We start from the raw sequence: 24,156 nt of genomic DNA, 5'->3' as shown, positions 1-24,156 counted from the left end.
AGCAGGAACCTAATCCCTGACTGCACCTAGCGATAGGCCCTGGATAGTGGGGGGACGGGGTAAGCACTCATCAACCCCCACTATAGCTAACAAAGCAGGGAGACAAATGTGGGAATACCCGTAGCTTGAGACAACACAAGAGAGCTCACTCCAACAATCCTTCAAGAGGCTCCAAGAAGAAACTAGTTGACTTCTGGCACTTTCAACAGACAGGGGTAAACAGAGCTATCACAGACTCCTTGCTGATGCGACTAAAGGTCTTTAAGCCTCCGGCAAGGGTGTGTTAATCAGCAGCAGACAGTGGAGATTACCGCTAAATCCTAAAGGGAGAAGGATATCACACACAGCAGAAATGTAAGATCCAGAAGGTGCCTGCAGAGACAGGCGCCGTGACCTTCTGCAGCCGGATCCAGAATGACTGTTCGTCACACCTGACACACCCGTGACACCAATAGCTTCAAGCTCCGCTACAATCCAATTAATTCATTTCTATACAATATCATTTATGGTCACTTTACTCCATTTACAACGCTTACAATTGGTTGTTCTATATGAATGTGTGTGTCCATGTTAGAACTCATACATAAATGCTCCTTTTGTTTAGTGGTAACATTTTGTATATATTTGGCCTTTACTGATTACATTTCTTGGCATGATTTTTTTTTTACAAAAGAGAGCTTAAAATCAGAAAACTGAAGGATTTTTAGTTCTACTTGTTGAATCCCAGTGGCATCATGAAGTCACTTTTTCTCTCAAGTGATGGCACATGGATGTGTGGCCATGATCACATAAAATAAAAGGTAGCATCAGTGGCAGGCACTGTATGGGGGAACATGTAGAATGCAATAAAGGAGGGTATATTTAGCATGCCCACAGCTGTTATTGGGGAATCTGTGGGACCAAAACTGGCTTGCACACAGAGTTGTGGGAGCTTCTTAGGAGCCCCGATAAGCTTTCTGGCAGGGAAAATTGAACCCTTTGATTCAGTCCAAGTTCCTTCTGCCTTGGTCAACTATTCGCTCTATTGGTATCTTAAAACACTATCAATTAATGGTACAGTGGAAAACATATGAGGTCATTATGGGTTTTTGTTAATGTTTCAAGAACAAATCTCCATCTTGGGCTTCATTCACACATCTGTTATACACATCAGTGTTTTTCTCGGACCTCTCACAGACCCTTACAGTTTCATGAAACACACACACACACATCGGTTTTAAAAATGGATCCATGACACTCAGAGCTCATCCTATTCTCATCTGTGTTGAGGATCAGACTTGTATTCTGAATTTTCCTGATGGATCCATTTCTGTACACCTATAAGACCACTGTTACACTTACATTAGAAAGAAATCCTGAGTCCTAAACTATATGCTGAATGTACATCAGAGAGCCCAATAAATAACCATTAATAAAAGTCTCTACCTTTACTGACTGGAGAGATTCAGAATCTGTCTCACACTTTTCTCCAATTTCAGTTTTCATTCTTTCAATTACATCCTCTTCTTGTTCTTCCTCTTCCTGTTCCTCCTCATCTTCCTCTGGAAACTCTTCTGCAAGGATCAACTCAATGTTGTCAACAACTTCTTCTTCCTCCACCTCCTCATCATCATCATCGCTCCCTTCTGCGTCCTTGCGGCCCTACGTAAGAACACAAGTTATTGGACTTCTCCTTTACATGGCTCCAGAAATGACATGTTTAGACTGCACTAAGTCCTTATAGCTATTCTTTGAAATAAACTTTGGAAAGTCAAGTGAATTGATCCTTGTAGAATACAAATGCGTAAGTTCTAACAATAAACATTGATATAGTGCTGGAATTAAAGATCTCACCATTTTCTCCTCATTTATTTTTTGCTCAGCTAAAAGTTCAGCTCGTCTTTTGGCAATCTGTTCATCCTGCAATAATTCAGTTATAATAGCTTTGTTAATCTATTTTCAGCTGTGAACATCATGTTAATATCAGAGTAATAGGTCACAGATAAGTTGCATTTTTTACTACAAGCAATTTACATAACAGCAAGATGCAATTTATTGAGAATGCTAAATATAAAGTCACACAGTATCAAAGTTATAGCACTGTCGTCTGCTATAGAAATCAGTGGGATCCAAATTCATGGCTTAGGGCATTATATTTTTTAATTTGTCACTTTGACAAAAATCCCATTGTGCAGCATATTTGGCTATATTAACCCCTCCTTGTCTATACTGATAAACTAAAATACAGTCAACTTTGTCTTATAAAAATGTATTTACACACCCTCATCTTTATCTTACTACCCCTAAGTCTCTGCTTTCGCTCTTCCTTTTTCCTTCGTCGTTCTTGCCACTTAGCTAAACGAGAGGGCAGTAATCGGTCACAAATGTCACTTTCGTCTGCTTCTAGAAAGACAGCGATATCTGGGAACAAGCCACGATCGCCCATATATTGGACTTCCTCAACTGTGCTAGGGAAGCCATCCAGGACAAATCCAGCTGAACTGTAAAAGAAACAGACAGGACCAGAATATAGCTTCTTATGCTTTTGTAAAATTCCAGATATTATTGCAGCAGCCAGTGCCAGAATTTCAGACTTTATCAATTTAGGTAATCCAAGTTAAGAGTTTTACTGTCATAACAAATTGCAATATGCATATTTAAAGAAGCACTCCTATCAAAGTTTGTATCCTCTTAATATAATGCAATCAAATTATACAGCACTGTGTACTTACAATTGCTCATTTTGCCTTTCTATCCAGTTATTTCTTCTATTTTCTCTGCTTTATTTAGAAACATAAAGTCTCTTTTCCCTGCATTTATCCTCTTCAACTCCTGACCCAGTTGCCCTGCTTCACCTCCCTCTGCCATAGACTTATGACTAATACAGGGAAAATTGACCTCCTGTTTCTACATAGAGCTTAGAAGGATTCAGATGGTCAGTTTTCAATAACATGATGTCATAGACCTAATGGAAAATTAGCTGAGTAAAAAGTACAAAATTAGCAATTATAACAATTGCTATATGATGACTGCAATACATTAAGAGGATAAAAATTTTAATGTGAGTGTTTCTTTAATTTTTGCGCAATATATTTAAAACATAGTAGACACCAAAGGGCAGATTTAGTCTTTATTGTCACGCCGCTGCCGCGTCCCTCCCGCTTGCTGCCGCGGTCCCCGCCGACTTCCACACCGCTGCTGCAGCTATCCCGGTCACGGTCTGCTTCCACGAAGTGGTCTCGGCCGCCTCGGTCCTCACCGCGGCTCTCCACCCCCCGGCACACTAACCCAGCACACGCTCCTGCCCTGTCGCCTGCCTTCCGAGGGGTGCACGCCCCTGCCCGGCTTCCTGCTCTTTGTCGGGCGCGCGCTCACACTGTGTTCAGGAGCGCGCACCCTCCATTCCTCCTGAAGGCACGCGCTCTCCTCACTCTGCTCTGGGAGGGGTCGTGACCCGGAAGTCCCTAACACGTTCCCTATATCAGGCCGCCTCTTCCTCCTGGTGGTGCCTGATTGTCACTTGTGCCCTGCTAGTGATTCTGGCCCCATTTCCCGCTGTGCGTACCGCTGCTTTCAGCCTGCCTATATCTTATCCGTCATCTCCGCTGTTCTCTCTCCTAGGATCTGGAAGTCCGGGGTTCCGTTCCGTCCTGTTCTGGCCTCCCAGCTGTGTCCTCCAGTCCATGCCTGGTCCCTGCCGTCTTGCCCGTGTTCCTGTCCGCCATCCGTGTTCCTGTCCTAGGGAGACCCTCCGCCAGCCTCTCCGGCCTCCTGTCATGTCTGTGTCCTTTCCCTGGGTACCAGCTGCCGTGGTGATAGTTACCCGCGGGTCTGCTCCTAACACTCCCTGTATATGGGGTGGTCCACCTGGTCAGCTCGCCCGTGGGAGGTTTGTTGCCACGGTCCAGCGGGTCCTCTCCAGGAGTACTTCTAAAGTATCACAGAATAATCAGGCCATGGATCCTGCTGGTACCCTAACCCCAACCCAAAAGGAACTTTTGTTCCTCCGAGAAAACTAGGCGAGGATAATGTCATTCCTCAAGTCCATGGAGTCCCGTCTATCGTCTTTGCAGGCCTCTGATCCGGGGACTGCATCTCAGATCACCGGCCTCCAGCAGGAGCTTGCCCAGCAGCGCGACACTCAGGCCCACATTTTGAATTATATGGCCTCGGTGGACAACCGCCTGCTAGCTCTCCACACCGCAGCTGCTGCTCCAGTTCAGGCAGCAGTTCCGCATCTGTCACCCCGTTTGGCTAAACCTCCGCATTATAGCGGAGATCCCAAGCTGTGTTGGGGGTTCCTTAAGCAATGCCAGCTGCATTTTGAATTGTCGCCTCAGCAGTACTCCACCGACCGAGTCAAAGTAGCCTTTGTGGTATCCCACTTGGAGGGTGAGGCGCTGGCCTGGGTAAATCCCTTGTGGGAACGTGACAATCCATTAGTCTCCCAGCTTGCAACCTTCCTGGAGACTTTTCGTAAAGTCTTCGATGAGCCCGGTCTCCTGGTCTCAACCACCGAGTCCTTATTCAATCTCCGCCAGGGTACTCTCTCTGTGGGGCAGTACGCCATCCAGTTCCGTACGTTGTCCTCCGAGCTTGGATGGAACAACGAGGCCCTGGTGGGGGCTTTTTGACGCGGTTTGTCCGCTCGAATTAAAGACGAGTTGGCTGGGAGAGACACACCTACGTCTTTGGATGACATTATTTCTCTGGCAACGCGTATCGACCTACGTTTCCAGGAACGCTCCCGCGAAGCCGCCAGGGAGAGAAGACCTCCTTGTTTTTCTCCCTCTACACGCAGCCCTCCTCATCCGCGATTTTCCTCCGCGGCTTCAGCACCAGAGCCCATGCAGGTGGACCGACTCAAACCAGCGGAGCAGCGTCGCCAGGAAAGACTTACACACGGCCTTTGCCTCCATTCTGGCAGCGCCACCCATCTCCTGCGTTCCTGTCCGGTGAGGCCGGGAAACGCCTCCGCCTAGGAGAGGTAAGAGAGGCCTCCCTAGGTGTCAGTGATACCTCTCTACCCTTGACCCTCTCTGTTTTGTTAATCATGGGTACCAAACGTTTTTCTAAGGTGGCCTATATTGATTCAGGGGCAGCAGGGAACTTCATCCAACTCGAGGCGGTAAAAAGATTGCGGATACCTGTCAGGTCCTTGGAGATTCCCCAGCAGTTAGCTTCAGTAGACGGTGCTCCCCTGCGCGAGACCGTTACCTTGGTCACCGAAGTGGTGGAGTTGCAGATCGGAGCCTTGCACCGAGAGAAGATAGCCTTCTTCGTACTGCCTTCATTATCCCACACCTTGCTTTTAGGTCTTCCTTGGTTAAGGATACACGAACCTGTCCTAGATTGGCGATCTGGAGACATTCTTCGTTGGGGTCAGTCCTGCCAGACTAAGTGCCTCCTTCCTGTGCAGCCTCTCAAAACTTCGCCACCTGCCTGGGGACCAGCGGGTCTGCCTTTGGCCTACTGGGCCTTTGCCGACGCACCGGCCATATGATTACCCGATCGATCTTGTTCCGGGCTCTACTCCACCCCGGGGGGAGAATTTATCCTTTGAATCCTCTTGAGTCCCAAACCATGACCGAGTATGTTCAGGAAAATTTGGCCAGAGGCTTTTTCCGGAAGTCGTCTTCACCCGCTGGAGCAGGTTTCTTCTTTGTCAAGAAGAAAGATGGGTCTCTTCGTCCTTGTATCGACTATCGGGGTCTTAATGAAATTACTATCAAGAACAAGTACCCACTTCCTCTCATCCCTGAGTTATTCGTTTGGCTGCGATGGGCGCGAATCTTTACCAAACTAGATCTCCGTGGAGCCTACAATCTCATCCGTATTCGCTCCGGAGATGAATGGAAGACCGCTTTCAACACCAGGGATGGGCACTACGAATATCTGGTCATGCCCTTCGGTTTGTGCAACGCTCCCGCAGTATTCCAGGAATTTGTAAATGACATTTTCCGAGACCTTCTGTACTCCTGTGTGGTAGTATATCTGGACAATATCCTCGTCTTCTCTCCTGACCTGTCCACCCCCAGGAGAAATGTCCGTCAAGTACTGTTGCGCCTGAGGGAGAATCGCCTGTATGCTAAGCTGGAGAAATGCGCCTTTGAACAGTCCTTCCTTCCATTCTTAGGCTACATCATCTCCGACTCAGGCTTACCCATGGACCCAGAGAAAGTATCTGCCGTGCTCAACTGGCCGCGCCCCCACGGCGTGAAGGCAATTCAGCGATTTCTTAGTTTCGCAAATTACTACCGGCAGTTCATTCCTCATTTTTACTCTCTGACTGGTCCCATCTCCTCTTTGATCCGCAAGGGAGCCAATCTTCACGTCTGGTCATCCGAAGCCGAGAACGCCTTCTTGTCTCTGAAACAAGCCTTCGCCACGGCACCCATGCTCCATCGCCCAGAGGCTAACAAACCTTTCATCCATGAGGTTGATGCTTCGGCAACCGAGGCCGGAGCAGTCCTTTCTCAGAAATCCCCCTCTGGTCGGCTTGTTACGTGCGGTTTCTTTTCCAAGACTTTCTCCACATCGGAACGGAACTATTCCATTGGAGACAGGGAGATGCTTGCCATTAAGTTAGCCCTGGAGGAGTGGAGGTATTTATTCGAGGGAGCCATACATCCGTTTACAATCTACACGGACCATAAGAACCTAGCTTACATTCGATCGGCACAGAGACTCAACCCTTGGCGGGCCAGGTGGTCCCTGTTCTTTGGCCGATTCGATTTTGACCTGCACTTCCGTCCCGGCAACAAGAACCTCAAGGCTGACGCTTTGTCCAGGTCTTTCTCGTCCGGAGATATTGAGGAAGAACCCACTCACATCTTGGACCCATCCAGGCTCATCACGGTGGCATCTGTCTCGTTAGTTTCGCCACCTCCTGGTAAAACTTTTGTATCAGAGAAGGACCAGAGACGGGTCATACGCTGGGGGCATGCTTCCAAACTTGCAGGTCATGTCGGCCTTAAGAAGACACTTGTCCTTGTGTCCCGCTACTACTGGTGGTCTACTCTTCTCCAGGATGTACGAAGTTTTGTTGCCTCCTGTCCGTCCTGTGCCAAAAACAAGGTGCCCAGGCAGCTGCCCTCCGGTCTTCTACACCCGCTTCCAGTTCCTTCGGCTCCTTGGCAACATGTTGCCATGGATTTTATTACAGATCGACCCAAGTCTGCAGACTGCATCGTCATCCTTGTGGTGGTAGACAGATTCTCCAAGATGGCACACTTCATCTCTCTCCCTGAGTTACCTTCAGCTCCTGACTTGGCGAAAGTTTTCATTCATCACATCTTCCGTCTCCATGGACTGCCCCAGCATATTGTTTTGGACAGAGTAGTCCAATTCACCTCTCGATTTTGGAGAGCCCTATGCCGGTCAATGGACGTCACACTTGACTTCTCCTCATCATACCACCCACAGTCCAATGGTCAAGCAGAGCGGACTAACCAGAATTTGGTGAACTATCTCCGGCACTTTTCTAATGCCCACCAGAATGACTGGTCTGACTTACTCCCGTGGGCTGAATTCGCCTTTAACAATCACATCAGCGAATCTTCTGCCAAGTCACCTTTTTTTGTCGTCTACGGGCAACATCCGGGTGTACCTCTACCGGTTCCTCCTGTCTTGGGTGTACCGGCGGCTGATCTTCTGTCCGGGGATTTCTCCAGGATCTGGCAGGAGACCACCAAGGCCGCTCTCGAGTTAGCACGTGACAGGGTGAAAAGACACGCAGACAAGAGGCGCTTGGATTCCCCACTATATCATCCGGGTGATAAGGTTTGGCTATCCTCCAAGTTCATTCGTCTAAAGATCCCTTCGCATAAACTGGGACCCCGGTACATTGGACCCTTTGAGGTCTTGACTCGTATCAACAATGTCCCCTACAAACTGCGGCTTCCCGCCTCACTCCGCATCCCTAATTCCTTTCACGTGTCCCTTCTAAAACCTGTCATCCTCAATCGGTTCCATGCCTCTGCTACCCAGTCATCTCCACCTGTCTCCACTGACGATGTCTTTGAGGTTAAAGACATTTTGGCTATGAAAAAGCAAAGAGGGAGGACCTTTTTCTTGGTTGATTGAAAGAGCTTTGGTCCCGAGGAGAGGTCCTGGGAGCCTCGGGAGAATATCCAGGCTCCTCGAATTTTGGCTAAGTTTCTTTCCAGTCTGCGGAGGGGGGCGCGTAGGGAGGGGGGTACTGTCACGCCGCCGAGAAGTCTGCAGCCCTCCGCAGCTCCCCCATATGCTAGTGTGAAACTAGCCTTAGATTTACACTGTAAAAGATACTTTCGTCTCACACATTGAGCATAGTGAGGAAGAGCATAGTGAGGAAGAGCGAAAAAGGCGCTGGATACACGAGAAGATGGCGGTAGCAGAGTATATTAATACAGAGTATATTAATACAGTAACACTATACATACATCTATTGATTTAGGGAAAAAAAATCCATGGTGCACATTTTTCAGCCCAAAATATATTAGTAAATACATGTAGCCCAATGCATCATTTATTGAAGTCCTAGTTACATAGTTATTAGTTATATAATTACATAGGTTGAAAAAAGACCTAGGTCCATCAATTTCAACGTTTCTCCACCAATTTACATTTTGTCACTAAATTAACTGTAACCCATAATGTTATGTGTATAACCCGCAATGTTATGTGTTGCTTTTCTTTTTTTCTCTTCGCGTATTCGCTAATGTTATTTGGACCAAGTTCTTCAAAATGGTGCATGGCGTTCATGAATTTAGCACAAAATCAAAAATGCTCTTTATTTTTGTCTTTAACCAGTTTGTGTCACTTTTTAGCACCAAAAGTCGCAAATACCTTAAAACCGCACAAAAAGTGCACCAAAAATTGAAAACTACTACAGCAGGGACTGGAGTGAGAAGCAGCAATAAAATGTGACACTTAGTAAAAGTTGCATTTCATGAATCTTTCTAAACCATCTGAATAGGAAAAGTTATTGATGAAAAAAAAAAGAAAGACAACTTAAAAGGTGGCGCAAAACGTATAGACGTATAGAGAATAAAGCACAAATACTAAAGTCACTGAAAGGGAGAAAATTACACCAGAAAAGTGGAAAAACTGCAATGACGAATTGGATCATAGTCTAATCTGAGACAGACAAGATTGAAGGTGTACTGGAGTGTACGGAAATTGTACCAAATTTATGGTGCACTAGAATAATAAATCACACAAAGTCAACACCAATTTTTCTCAGAATAAGCAAGTACAAAGACAGAATGTGCCATATTACTGTTTAGGCTAAATGGCACCCAAACCACCAGCAAGTTTACCGCTTTATGAGATTTTCATAAATGCATAATTACTGAAAAGGTTCCATGGTCCACCATTCCAACACATGCTGGTCCAGAACTTCCGTAGGTAGAGGCTCATTGTCTGCTAAATATGATTTGACTGCTTCTTCTTCTACACTTAATACCACTTCTTCCTATAAGAAAAAAACATCAGTGTAATTCACAATTGATCCAATATATCAAATTTTCCCTTCAGTACACGGTCAGAAAATGCCAATCACACATATTTACCTTTGGCTCAATGCTCTTTTCTTTTCTGCTTTCATCTGTATCTTCATTTTCCAATCCAAGCAGCATGGCGTCCTCTTCTGAATTGCCCTCATCGTCATCTTCATACTGAGGTCCAATCTTCCTCTCTAGCTTGGACAACATGATTTCCTGAAGGCGCTCTTTGAACTGAATGTGAAACATGCCCAGCTTGTCTGCTAGCCATCTTGAATTAACTGTCTTCCCAGAACCACTAGTACCAATCAGAAGTATCCTCAAAGGTGGAGCCTGCAATTTAAATGCTGTCTCCATTAACATTCAACATTGTATCCAACAGAAATTCTAAGAGATGACAACTCAGTATTAGACTGACCAACAGCCTAATGGGCAGGGCCTAAAGAGAACAAGAGAACTTGTCATTTTCTCCAAAGATTTAATTAAATACCTTGTGCAAATCCCTGAAATCCCCTGACTCAGCCTCTTTTAATTGCAGAGATACTCACGTTTGTTGCTTTTGGAGCGCAATATGTGAATTCTCTGCCGTCCAACTGGGTGTTTCTTCAAGGTCTTCTCTGTGGGCGTTTGCTTTCACCCCTCCCCCCAGATGCTGGCAATCACAGCTCAAGTCTGCTAGACTGCTAGTTTAGCTGCTGAGCTGTGGATTGGAAGTATCTCAAAGGGAAGGGTAAAAGCGCCTGCTAACAGAGAAAACTTCAAAGAAAAGACCAGTTGAACTGCAATCAGAGAATTCACATAGTGCGCTCCAAAAGCCACAAATGGGAATATCTCTGCAATGGAGTGACACAGAGCAAGACAAACAAGTTCAGCAAAGTAATTGGTGCTCAGGGATTTTTACAAGGTATTTGGCGAAGTGCGCATGTTGCATATTTGCTTACGGAAATTTCTGCATCTCTTGACAGCAAAAACACTGCGGAAAAATAAGTTGCATTTTTGGTGCGTTTTTTGCATGCAGGTTTTTCCTGTGCATTCAATGAGTCAAAAACGCAAAAAGAATTCACATGCTGCAGAAAAAATGCACTGCAAATTTACTGATCATGTGCACAACACTTTAGGATTGTCATTGAATAAGATTGTATAAGTATTCCATTGTGGTTTTGGACCATTTACACGCAGAGAAAACGCATAAAAAACGCACCGTGTGCACATTGCTTTTAACTCAAATTTTGTGAACAAGTGACAGCTTTACATTAACAAACTTGTCTACGTGGCAGATGTGGGGCCATTGTACAGCTGCCCAATGCATCATCATTGTAATATCTTGTTACGTCGGTTCTTGGGAACTATGAAGATGAGACTAGTGCTGCAATACCTTAAGACTATGTGCGCACGATGGGTATGTGATGCGTTTTCGCTGCGTTTTTTTCCGAGCGGAAATGGTCCAAAAACGCAACAGAATCCTTATGCAAGGTAATACAATGACAATCCTGAAGTGCTGTGCACATGATCAGTAAATTTCCGAGCGTATTTGCAGTGCATTTTTTTCTGCAGCATGTCAATTCTTTTTGCCTGCGTTTTTGACCCATTGAATGCACAGGAAAAAAAAAAGCATGCAAAACACACCAAAAACGCTGCGGATTTTTCCCCAGCACTTCTTGCTGCCAAGATATGGAGAAACCTTGCAGAAATTTCTGCAAGCAAATACGCAACGTGCGCACATGACATAAAGGGCTTGTCCGGTTTAGAAACGACATTTATAAAAACTCTATCAAGGTATATATTGGAAGGCCTTGCTCTGCTTTTCTGAAAAGTAAGCCTGTGTCGAAATAGGATGACGGGACTTGATAGCTATAACCTTTGTTACTCTTTAAGTAAAGTTTTTTGCCACCTTTCTGATTTCACGGGCTGAAGTTGCGTGCACCATGTTGATAAATGCATGGCACGCATCATGGGGACAGCGACCACGATGTTTCCTCCTATTGTGTTAATTATCAGATGGTCAAATGTAACAAAAAGTGGTGTTGTCCTTAACGAGTGGAGCAGCTGTCACTCATTCTGAAGAATACGTAGTTACATCAACGTAGTTGCAGGTTTTTTTTACATCATTTGCAATAGTTTCCCTTCCCAAGTTTAAAACAGCTATAAAAACATTACTTGTAAAGGTTCTTCATGAGCAACATAACAATGCGGATTTGCTAGAAACTTCTTCCTTGCTTCAGGACTGGAGCAGTAGTAAGTCTTCTCTCTGTATATTGCTGCAAACTCCACTTGTCCTGGGTAAAGTATACAGTTATCTTTTAAAGCGACTGGGCAGAAGTGCTTAGAGTCTCCGTATTGTTTCTTTTTTTCATTTGTAACTTCCTCATCCTAAAAAAAAGGAAATGGCCTGCTTTTACTGTATATTGATAAAAACAATAAAATATATGCATAAGAAATACTCCTGTTATTGACTATTGGTATGGATTGTAATCCATCAATATTTCTGGATAGAAAGTAGACAGGAAGTGTACCATCAAAAGGGAACCGTGAAACAATAGCAACCTACAACATTCATCTCTAACATATCATTCGCCAAATTGTTCAATTTGCTGAAAAAATGCATCTGGACCCAGCAAAAAATGTACAACAGGGTTAAAAGTCATAGTAATATACTGGCTTTCTGTGAGCAAGTTCTATATCACTACGTAATAGTAGTAGAAGGTCGATGGTAGGGTAGGTGTGGAATCTAATTGCCATGTTGGGTAAAAATTTCATTTTACATTCCATGATTTCTTAAGTAATTTTTACACTGCCATAAATAATTGCATGATCAATTAGCTGTTTACTAGACAACCATTTACATTCACCCTCTCATTATAATGTAAATCTGATAGATTATTTGCTTATGTAAATTGACCTATATGAAAATGAAGGACGGACCGAGAGGGTATGATATTCACAATGCTATGCTGTCATTCTGAGCTGACCCCATTACAAACAGAAGCAATCCAACAGCCAGAGACTAGGCATATCGCTAATAGTGGACGTTTGATTGAAAGAACCCAGATGTGTGATTTCTTTTACAAAATCAATCCAGCTAAAGTCGCTCCTGAAAAGGGCACACAACAGTAGTAATAGAGCGTGGAAGGAATGATGAAATCTCGGGTGAGAAATCAGCATGTCCGATAGAAGTCACTTGTCAAGGCACAAGCGTGTGTGATACATGCATAATTGTGGGGCAGGACCAGGTCTTGTGGTGCAGGAGTTGTAGGATTAGACCCTCATGGATACTGAAGCCTGTACATCAAACTGTGACTATGCAACATATAAGATTTATTCAAAGGACACTTACTTCTTCTGGCTCCTCCCCTTTCTCTTCTTCATGTTCCTCTTCGGCATCCAGCTCTGCCTGTATGTCTTCTGCTTCGTCATCTATGTCCTGGGATGTCATTTCCCATCCCTGATACTGAAATGGTCCTGGGGGTAACACCATAATTATTTTAGTAGATAAATATATCACTGGGGATCACACCACTGAGACCCCACCAACCCCAAATCTCTGTAGACCCCTGTCTGAATGGTGCAGCAGTGAGGCATGTGCACCTCTGCTCTTTTCATGATGTCGCCACTTTACGTCATGGGCAGGAGTCAGCATGGACACTGTGAGATGCCATGCACTGTGTGATTGTGTTCTACACATTTCTATCTTCTGTGGGATTGGACTAAATAACTAGCGTTTGGTCCCCACATGCATCCATGAGTTTTGGCATCCATGACCCTGTTTGTCAGTTCCCAGAGTGTCCTTCTTTAGACCACTTTTGGTAAGTACTAGCCACTGCAAACATGAAGCACTCTACAAGCTGGCCCTTTTTGTGATGCTCTGACCCCGTGTCACCTAGACGTCACTTTTTAGAACTGTCCTTCCCACTTTCTATGTTTGGAATGACGTATATGTATATGACTGAAAGTATTCAGGTTTATCATTCCTAGTTAACAAACTCACTTTCCATAGTTGTTACAGTCTCTTGTAGAAGCATTTCTGGTGATTTATCAGCTACCTCCAGGAAAGCGACAGTGACTGAGGTTGTGTCGGCGAACACTGGCTCCAACAATTGCCACTCTTCACTAAATGTGTTCATCAGCTGCTTCAGTGGTTCCATCTCTGGCACATCTGGATAGCCTCCCTCAGGAACTGCAGGCAAAACAATTTCTGGGAGGAAGGAGAAATCATACATTGTAGTTTACATGCAGCAACCACTATAGATGCGTGAATGGTAGTTATGGAAATCTCTAAGGCTACGTTCACACGTCTCATTTTTTCCACATGGTGTTACCACAAAAACACTGTATTTTACTGCCCCAGCAAAGTGACTGCGATTCCTGAAGTCTCATGGACATGTTGCTTATTTTTTCTTTACAGATTTGAAGCAGTTTCATGTCAATTCTTACAGCGTTTTATCAGCCGTTTTTATCCATTTTAACCTCTTCATGACAAGGCCATTTTCCGTTGTTTTAGTTTTTTCCAAGATCCATAACTTTTTTTATATTCCAGTGAATATAGCTGTATGAGGGCTTGTTTTTTGTGAGACAAGTTGTATTTTTGAATGACACCATTCATTCTACAGTACTATATAGTGTACTGGAAAAGTACACTATAGTGGGTTGAAATTACAAAAAAAATTACAAAAAAAGTACAATTCCACGATAATTTTTGGGGTCTTTTATTTAACTTGTTCATTATATTGTAAAACTGACCTGGTAATATGATTCTTCAGGTCAGTAGGAGTATGAAGATATCAAACATGTATACACCATTTTGGTGTAGATACAATGTTTTGATTGCCTTTTATTGCAAAAAAAACTGCAATTCTGGGATTTTTTTTTTCTGTTACTTCATTTACTGATCGGATTAATTTATTTTATTTTTTCATAGATCGGGCTTTTATGAACGCAGGAATACCAAAAAACGGAGCTTAGACCTACCGGTAAGGTTATTTCCAGGAGTCCATTCTGACAGCACCATGGAGGTTGTCCTTCCTTTCATCCTTACAGGGACAGGAAATGCACAAGAGGTTAAAGGTCCCCTCCCACACCCACACTCCAATGATTTTTCCAAGTACCACGTCAGTCTGGATGCAATTATTATTTATTGAGATTTTGTACAAGCATATTATTACAAATACAACTCATCGGGAGGGAACTACCAGTGCTGTAAGGATGGACTCCTGGAAAAAGCCTTACCGGTAGGTCTAAGCTCCGTTTTCCAGGACGTCCCTCCTGACAGCACCATGGAGAATACCAAAGTAGGAATTCGTTAGGGTGGGACCACTGCCTGTAGCACCTTACGACCAAAGGTCGTCTGGCTAGCTGTTAGCGTGTCCAATTTATAGTGTCTACAGAAAGTGTTTAGTGTAGACCAGGTGGCGGCCCTGCATATTTGCTCTACTGAGGCTCCCGCCCTCTCTGCCCATGACGTTGCTATTGCCCTAGTAGAATGGGCCCTAAGCCCCTCTGGTATAGGTAATCCCTCGGCCTCGTACGCTGAGGCGATAGTTAATGTTATCCATCTTGCTAGGGTGTGTGTAGATGCACCTTTACCCCTATTTTTACCGCCGTACTGGATAAACAATTTTGTGCCCTGTTGTCACTCCTGAGTGACCTCTAAGTAGCACGTGACTGCTCGTCTGACGTCCAATGAGTGAAAGAATCTTTATCGTTTTTCGGGACCGGGCAGAATGAGGGTAGGACTATCTCCTGGTTTAGATTCTGGGGAGATACTACCTTAGGAAGGAAGCCTGGGTTTAGCTTTAGTATTATGCGGTCCTTGAAAATCTGAATGTAGGGGTTCTGGACTGACAGGGCCTGGATCTCGCCCAGCCGTTTGGCTGAGGTGATGGCCACCAAAAAGACGGTCTTTTGTGTAAGCTTTGTGATGTCTATCTCGGATATTGGCTCATATGGAGGTCTGCATAGAGCATTAAGTACCAGATTTACGTCCCACGGGGGGACTGTTTTCCTCAACGTGGGTCTCAATCTCTGGATGGCCTTTGTAAACCGCGCTATCCATGGATGAGAAGCCAGGGCAAAATCAAAGAAAGTACTTAAAGCTGCTATTTGAACTTTCAATGTGCTTGGTCTTAGACTCTTATCAAATCCTGCCTGGAGGAAGTCTAGGATCTGAGGGATATCTGGGTGAGATAGGTCTATGGGGGTACTACCACCTTCTGAGCAGAACCGCTTCCAAATTTTACGATAGATTGCGATCGTAACGGGCTCACGGCTGGCCTGCATCGTGGAGATCACTTGGTGAGATAGACCTCTGGTTTTTAGGATCTCCCTCTCAGGATCCATGCTGCCAACTGTAGTTACTCTGGATTTGGGTGCAGAACTGGGCCTTGGGAGAGCAGATCCACTGCCGTCGGTAGATGGAGTGGCCCCTCCGGAGCCATCTTCTTTAGGAGTGGAAACAAACTCCGCCTGGGCCAAAAGGGTACCACTAGCATGACCCATGCTTCTTCCTCCTGGATTTTCCTGAGGACTCTCGGTATTATAGCGATGGGGGGAAACCCGTATAGTAGTCCCTTCACCCAACTTTGGTTCAGGGCGTCGACCCCTACTGGATGGTCCGCTGGATTGAGGGAGAAGAATCGCTTTAGCTTGGCGTTCTTCTTTGTTGCAAAGAGGTCCAACTGGGGGGTTTCAAACCGATGGCACAAGTCTTCGAAGATTTCTTCCTTCAATTCCCATTCGGTGGCTCGGACTTCCAGTTGGCTCAGATAGTCGGCTATGTTGTTGCTGGAGCCCTCTAGGTGTACCGCTGATATGGAGCGAACGTTGTTCTCTGCCCAGGTGAGGATGCGGGCTGCTAAGTCCTGAAACTTCCTGTGTCTTGGGCCCCCTGATGGCGTAGGAAGGCTACTGTGGTCACGTTGTCTGACATGATCTTTATGTGTTGTTCTCGTATACTCGCCTTGCTCCGTTTTAGTGTCTCCCAAACTGCCCCTAGTTCTCTGTAGTTTGAGGACTGTGCACTGATGTTTCCGGGCCATGTTCCCTGCAGGTATCTTCTCTCCAGGTGGGCTCCCCATCCTTCTATGCTGGCGTTTGTGACGATGGTCACGCATGGAGACAAGATCCAAGGCACCCCCTGGCTGATATTTCTGTAACTGATCCACCACTTTAGAGATGATCTCAAGGCTGGGGATTGCCGAATCTCCCTGTCCAGAGAGGACTGACGTCTGTCCCATTTTGTCAGGATTTCCCTTTGCAGGCTTCTTGTGTGAGCCTGGCTCCACATTACGCAGGGAATGCATGCTGTCAGGGTACCCAGGATCTTCATTGCGGTCCTTATGGATATTCGATCTCGCCATAGCTAACTTTGTTCATGATGGGTTTCTTTTTCCCTTTCCGGTAAAAACGAGATTCTTCTTTTGGAGTATAACATGACTCGCAGGAATTTCTTCTGGGTCCCGGGCTGCAGGTCCGATTTTTCTTCATTCAGGATCCATCCTAGATCTTCGAGCGTGGCGAACACCGAGACTATCTGCTTTTTTAACTCCTAAGCTGAATGAGATATCACAAGGAAATCGTCCAAGTATGGCACAATGATTATGCAGTCTCGTCTCAAGTGTGCCGCGATCTCGTCGGCCAGATTCGTAAAAACCCGCGGTGCTGAAGCCAGGCCGAAGGGAAGAGCCTGAAACTGAAAGTGGTAGTACCTGCTCTCTATTTTCAGTGCAAACCGTAGGAACTTCTGAGAGTGAGGGTGGATGGGAATGTAATAGTACACACTTTTTAGATCTATTGTGCACATTGCAGAGTTCCTGTCTATCAGCGGGATGGTGGTTTTTAGAGATTCCATCCAGAATCTTTTGTATCGGATCCATTGGTTTAGTGGTTTTAAATTTATAATGGTCCGACTCTCCACAAACGGCTTCTTTATTGTGAAGAGGGTTGAATAGTGGCCCTGACCTCTCTCTGTTTCTGGGACCGGGACCACTACTCCTGACCTTAGCAGGTCTTTTACGTCTGCCCATATAGGATCTATAAGGGCTCTTGACCGGGGTTTTGTAACTATGAACCGTGCTGTTTTTTTTTTGTGAATTCGAGGGTGTAGCCCTGGGAAACCGTGTTGAGAATCCACCAATTCTGGGTGATGAGTTCCCATGCCCCCGAGAAGTGTCTGAAGTGGCCCCCTACTGGTATGGCGTCATTGTCTCCTACTCCTGGAACTTTGTCCGGAGCGAGACGGAGGGCGGGGCCCTACTTTTTCCCCCCTTCGTATATTCCCAGCGAGTTGATTTCCCTTTCCCTCTATATTCTTGTCTTTGGTAAGGACAGGACCTCTGAAAGGGAAAAGGTCTTTTTTTTTTTCCTCCGGAAACCCTTTTTCATCGTCCGAGGCAATCTTATCTAAGGCCGACCCGAACACTCTCCCACCTGAGAAGGGTATGGCACATAATTTAATTTTCGACTGGTAATCCCCTGACCAGGTCTTCATCCATATGGCTCGATGAGCCGCATTGGATAAAGAATTATTCTTGGCCCCAAATCGCACGTCTTCAGCTGAAGCGTTCGCCAGGAATCCGGTTGCGATTCTTAACAGGGGAAGGCCCTCTAAGATATCACCGCTAGGGGTTTTCCCTTTTAATTGGTGTTCTAAATGAACGATCCTTAGATGCATGGATCTGGTGACCGATGTGGCGGCTATGTTTGTCTTCATAACCGTCACAGAGGCCTCCCAAGCCCTTTTTAGGAGAAAGTCGGCCTTCTTGTCCATAGGCTCCTTCAGAACTTTGTCCCAAGTGTTAATGTCCTCCTGGTTAAACAGAAGTCGAAGCTTAAAGTTTTGAGGCACGACAAGTCTTCTCTCGGCGTCCTCCCATTATTCTAGAATCATTGTACGGATATGGTTGTTAACTGGGAAGACCTGAGGAATCTTACCTGTTAGGCCCCCAAACATCTCATCCTGGATGGACTGAGTCTTTGGGGCTTCCTCGATTTGTATAGTGCTTCTCACGGCGCCGAGGAGCTCGTCCGTGTTTTCCGAGGAGAAGAGGTATCTCTTCCCCATCTCGGGAGGTTCTGAGGTTATCTCGCCTTCTTCCTCTGAGTCCAAACATGGCGACTGAACCTCTTCGTCCGATGACTGGTCGGACTCCCATCTTGGTCTCTTCGGCTGGGGCTGGCTGAAAGGCTGATTAGGTAGCAGTCCGGAGACGGAGGCCTGGACCTCCTCTCTAACCATTGTGCGCATCTCTGCAAGGAAAGAGGCCTGCTCGCCTCTGATGATCCTAAGGGTGCAATCTTCACATAGGGATTTTTTCCATGACCCCAGTAGTCTGCTTGCACAGATGGGGCATTTGGGTCTGCCCGATGTCCTGGAGGTTGATGCTGCAGGAGTCGGTGCCATCTTTTCCTTAATATAAGCACAGGAGTTTCTATTTACTGCACCTGTCTTTGATCTATGCTGCCCCTCGTGCCCCCTACTTACAGACGCTGGTTGCTCCAGCTGATCACTTGCTTTCGCGGCGTTAACCATAGCGGTGTGCGCTTATGGCAGACCTGTGTGGCCGACCCTCCCCGCCCCTTTTATCCTACCTTGAGTGGGATGAACCCATGATATCCACCGCGTCACCCGCTGCTGGAGTCGGTGCTCTGATGTGCCCATCCTGACGCCACCGGAAGTCGTCATCGGGCGCCTGGAAGTGACGCGGCCGCCGATGCTCCAGCACCTGGAATGATGCGGCGTGCGATGGAGGGAGCCGAGAGCCCCGCTGAGGGGAAGTGGCTCCGAGTCCCGGAGCCCCGCTCTACAGGACGTCTGGCGGAGAACCCCCTTTTAGGGGGGTGCCGACCCGGACCATCTAACAGGGGGGAGCTCGAGTGCGGACCCCGATCCCCCTGGCCCATCAGTAAGTCCTGCTGATGCCGCGGCTATCTCCTCACTGTTTCCACGGCGTCTATCGTGCCTGTCCTTACAGGGACAGGAAAAACTCTGGAGTGTGGGTGTGGGAGGGGACCTTTAACCTCTCGTGCATTTCCAGTCCGTGTAAGGATGAAAGGAAGGACAACCTTCATGGTGCTGTCAGCAGGGACATCCTGGAAATGTATATTTCTACTTTATTGTTTTATTTTTAATGAGGCAAAAAGAGGGGTGTTTTTATTTTTTACATATTTTGAAAAACTTTTTTCACTTTTGACTGGGTTTAATAGTCCCCTTAGGGGGCTGGAAGCTGCGCTCATTTGATTACTTGTAATATACAGTGCTGTGCAAATTAATTGGGACAAAGCATTTTTTAAAGTAAAATTGTAAGTTGGTTACCAGTCAGTGATTCAAACCAGTTTTAACTGCTTTGAACAGGTGTGAATGCCTGTTCAAAGCAGTTAAAACTGGTTTGAATCAGTGACTGGTAACCAACTTAAGATTTTACTTAAAAAAATGCTTTGTTCCAATTAATTTGCACAGCACTGTACATAGTACTGCTTCAGCACTGCAACGTATAGCTACAATCACAATCTCCTATGTACGTCATACACAGACCCATCGGCGCCCTGCAATCATGTCACGGGCGTGACCACGAGAGCGCGGAATGACGCGCACCACTGTTGGCACGTGTTAAATGCCGCTGTCCGAGATTGACAGCGGGATTTAACAAGTTAAAATAAGTTTACGTCATATGCTGTGAAGGAGCTAATGAATGGGGAAAAACGCATCAAAAACACATCAAGAAAGCGTGTATTTTGTGCAGCATTCTTCTTGCCAACATATTAATATTTGCAACAGATTTTTCGACTGCTAGTGCTGAATGTGTGCACATACCCCAAGATGGAACCTGAGTATCTGAGTAAGAGCTAAGCTGTTAGGTCACAGGTTTGGCCACAGCATGGAGCTAAATTTAAAAGGTGCTTTTTTGGATTTTGATATGTAATACTAATAACATTCATTACCAAACGTTTGGAGGAACTGCACCTGGTAAACAATAAATGGGATGCAGCAAGCACATGGCTCCTTTCATCATCTGATTGTTGGATGTTCACTGACCTGATCTTCATTGATGGTCTATTCCGAGGAGAGTAGGAGAGGAAAGTCCTTAAAAAACACCATTAAGATGAACCAATAGTATTTTAGAATGGTTTTCCACCACTTTGGTATTGATGACCTGTTCATAAATAACAGATCGGTAGGGGTCCAATACCAGCACTGCGACTGATCAGTTGTTTGCAGCATCGGTGGCTATATGAAAACAGGGTACAAGCTGAAACATCACCGCTTTATCACACTGTGTTGTGTAGTGCTGCAGATCACAGCTTAGTATTTAGTCTGCTACTAGGCATTGCTCCTACTAGCCAGTTTCCTACTCCACACTGATGAGGGGCAATACCCCGAAACAGCTGTCTGTGGATGGATACCATGTTTTGGCATAGGTGGTTTCCTTCATTGGAGACTGCCCTTCCCGTGGTTGTTCCTTCCCGGTGAAAGACCTGGCTAGTCATTGCTTGCGTTGAGAAACATGTGATGGTGTCTCCGCGGCTTATATATTTGCATGTTTTACATATTTCCCATAAGGGATGGGAGCAGTGCTCTAGAATTACTGCGTTGAGAAACACGTGATGGTGTCTCCGCAGTGTCGGATGTTGATCTCCATGAGGTCAATCATCCTCATTTTTTCATAGTCTGCTACTAGGCATTGCTCCTACTAGCCAGTTTCCTACTCCACACTGATGAGGGGCAATACCCCGAAACAGCTGTCTGTGGATGGATACCATGTTTTGGCATAGGTGGTTTCCTTCATTGGAGACTGCCCTTCCCGTGGTTGTTCCTTCCCGGGGAAAGACCTGGCTAGTCATTGCTTGCGTTGAGAAACATGTGATGGTGTCTCCGCGGCTTATATATTTGCATGTTTTACATATTTCCCATAAGGGATGGGAAAAGTGCTCTAGAATCACTGCGTTGAGAAACACGTGATGGTGTCTCCGCAGTGTCGGATGTTGATCTCCATGAGGTCAATCATCCTCATTTTTTCATAGTCTGCTACTAGGCATTGCTCCTACTAGCCAGTTTCCTACTCCACACTGATGAGGGGCAATACCCCGAAACAGCTGTCTGTGGATGGATACCATGTTTTGGCATAGGTGGTTTCCTTCATTGGAGACTGCCCTTCCTGTGGTTGTTCCTTCCCGGTGAAAGACCTGGCTAGTCATTGCTTGCGTTGAGAAACATGTGATGGTGTCTCCGCGGCTTATATATTTGCATGTTTTACATATTTCCCATAAGGGATGGGAGCAGTGCTCTAGAATCACTGCGTTGAGAAACACGTGATGGTGTCTCCGCAGTGTCGGATGTTGATCTCCATGAGGTCAATCATCCTCATTTTTTCATAGTCTGCTACTAGGCATTGCTCCTACTAGCCAGTTTCCTACTCCACACTGATGAGGGGCAATACCCCGAAACAGCTGTCTGTGGATGGATACCATGTTTTGGCATAGGTGGTTTCCTTCATTGGAGACTGCCCTTCCCGTGGTTGTTCCTTTCCGGTGAAAGACCTGGCTAGTCATTGCTTGCGTTGAGAAACACGTGATGGTGTCTCCGCGGCTTATATATTTGCATGTCCTTACAGGGACAGGAAAAACTCTGGAGTATGGGAGGGGACCTTTAATCTCTCGTGCATTTCCAGTCCGTGTAAGGATGAAAGGAAGGACAACCTTCATGGTGCTGTCAGCAGGGACATCCTGGAAATGTATATTTCTACTTTATTGTTTTATTTTTAATGAGGCAAAAAGAGGGGTGTTTTTATTTTTTACATATTTTGAAAAAATTTTTTCACTTTTGACTGGGTTTAATAGTCCCCTTAGGGGGCTGGAAGCTGCGCTCATTTGATTACTTGTAATATACAGTGCTGTGCAAATTAATTGGGACAAAGCATTTTTTAAAGTAAAATTGTAAGTTGGTTACCAGTCAGTGATTCAAACCAGTTTTAACTGCTTTGAACAGGTGTGAATGCCTGTTCAAAGCAGTTAAAACTGGTTTGAATCAGTGACTGGTAACCAACTTAAGATTTTACTTAAAAAAATGCTTTGTTCCAATTAATTTGCACAGCACTGTACATAGTACTGCTTCAGCACTGCTACGTATAGCTACAATCACAATCTCCTATGTACGTCATACACAGACCCATCGGCGCCCTGCAATCATGTCACGGGCGTGACCACGAGAGCGCGGAATGACGCGCACCACTGTTGGCACGTGTTAAATGCCGCTGTCCGAGATTGACAGCGGGATTTAACAAGTTAAAATAAGTTTACGTCATATGCTGTGAAGGAGCTAATGAATGGGGAAAAACGCATCAAAAACACATCAAGAAAGCGTGTATTTTGTGCAGCATTCTTCTTGCCAACATATTAATATTTGCAACAGATTTTTCGACTGCTAGTGCTGAATGTGTGCACATACCCCAAGATGGAACCTGAGTATCTGAGTAAGAGCTAAGCTGTTAGGTCACAGGTTTGGCCACAGCATGGAGCTAAATTTAAAAGGTGCTTTTTTGGATTTTGATATGTAATACTAATAACATTCATTACCAAACGTTTGGAGGAACTGCACCTGGTAAACAATAAATGGGATGCAGCAAGCACATGGCTCCTTTCATCATCTGATTGTTGGATGTTCACTGACCTGATCTTCATTGATGGTCTATTCCGAGGAGAGTAGGAGAGGAAAGTCCTTAAAAAACACCATTAAGATGAACCAATAGTATTTTAGAATGGTTTTCCACCACTTTAGTATTGATGACCTGTTCATAAATAACAGATCGGTGGGGGTCCAATTCCAGCACTGCGATCGATCAGTTGTTTGCAGCATCGGTGGCTATATGAAAACAGGGTACAAACTGAAACATCACCACTTTATCACACTGTGTTGTGTAGTGCTGCAGATCACAGCTTAGTATTTGAAAAGGAGCAGATCTCCAGTACTGAGCACTGTTTCCAATAAAGAAGTGGTGTTTCGCCCTGTTTCTTCTTTACATCAGTCCACTCCCGCTGCACATAGCTGATCTGTGTGAGTGCTAGTTTTGGGCCCTTAGCGATCTTATACTTATGGCCTAGCCTATGGTTAAAGTATGGGAAAAATCCCATAGAGATAAAGCTCTTGGAAAGTCCTAAAGTTGGTTGCAGAAATTTACGATGACATTAGTTATCCAGAAGTGGCGCTAGAGAGTTTTCTTCATTTTATAAGAAAATTATAAATAAAAGAAAATAAAGCAAGATTAAGTTGCAAATGTTTGAGAACGACAGCACTCATAAATAAGGCCTAGTAGGACATGCCTTTTTAATAGGGGTGATAGGCTGTTTTCATATCATCATGGGAACAGAAAGAAAGAAAAATAATTAATCTAGAATTCTGCACAAGACTTTACTAAGAAGATAATTATATGTGAAGAATATATGAAGAAACCTTGTTGTGGCTCCGACTCCTCAATGTGAGACTGTGTTTCCGACTCTGGAATATTGGTTATCAATATTTTCTCTGGTGAAGCCATTTCTAGAGGAAGAGCTTGGTCAACATCCACTGCACCTTCCTCCTCAATATCTGCCAGGTAAAGACAAGTGTAGCAATGATATTTATACTCAATATGGTCTTTGGAAAATGCATCCCTTCCTGATGTAGACAATAACCTCAATCCGGACATATTACAGTTCAGAAGACATA

General features: G+C 45.2%; 1 protein-coding gene across 4 annotated transcripts in view; it reads right to left on the bottom strand.

Annotated features, from left to right (window-relative positions):
• AK9 (adenylate kinase 9) overlaps positions 1 to 24,156 on the bottom strand; it is a 211,726-nt gene that overhangs the window by 75,948 nt on the left and 111,622 nt on the right. For all 4 annotated transcript variants that reach the window (XM_073576031.1, XM_073576028.1, XM_073576030.1 and 1 more), the window contains 9 exons: positions 23,902 to 24,036; positions 13,450 to 13,656; positions 12,799 to 12,923; positions 11,622 to 11,834; positions 9,534 to 9,797; positions 9,315 to 9,436; positions 2,261 to 2,480; positions 1,834 to 1,899; positions 1,426 to 1,641 (listed from right to left, as the gene is read on the bottom strand). In XM_073576031.1, coding sequence (XP_073432132.1) covers positions 1,426 to 1,641; positions 1,834 to 1,899; positions 2,261 to 2,480; positions 9,315 to 9,436; positions 9,534 to 9,797; positions 11,622 to 11,834; positions 12,799 to 12,923; positions 13,450 to 13,656; positions 23,902 to 24,036 — 1,568 coding nt within the window. The remainder of the gene's footprint in view (positions 1 to 1,425; positions 1,642 to 1,833; positions 1,900 to 2,260; positions 2,481 to 9,314; positions 9,437 to 9,533; positions 9,798 to 11,621; positions 11,835 to 12,798; positions 12,924 to 13,449; positions 13,657 to 23,901; positions 24,037 to 24,156) is intronic.

The sequence above is a fragment of the Dendrobates tinctorius genome, unplaced genomic scaffold (genome assembly GCF_039654945.1).
Source record: "Dendrobates tinctorius isolate UK_male_01 unplaced genomic scaffold, ASM3965494v1 ptg000046l, whole genome shotgun sequence".
In the NCBI taxonomy this organism is placed as follows: Eukaryota; Metazoa; Chordata; class Amphibia; order Anura; family Dendrobatidae; genus Dendrobates; species Dendrobates tinctorius.
Note: the sequence above shows the minus strand (reverse complement) of the source record. Positions and strands in the feature narration are given on the sequence as shown.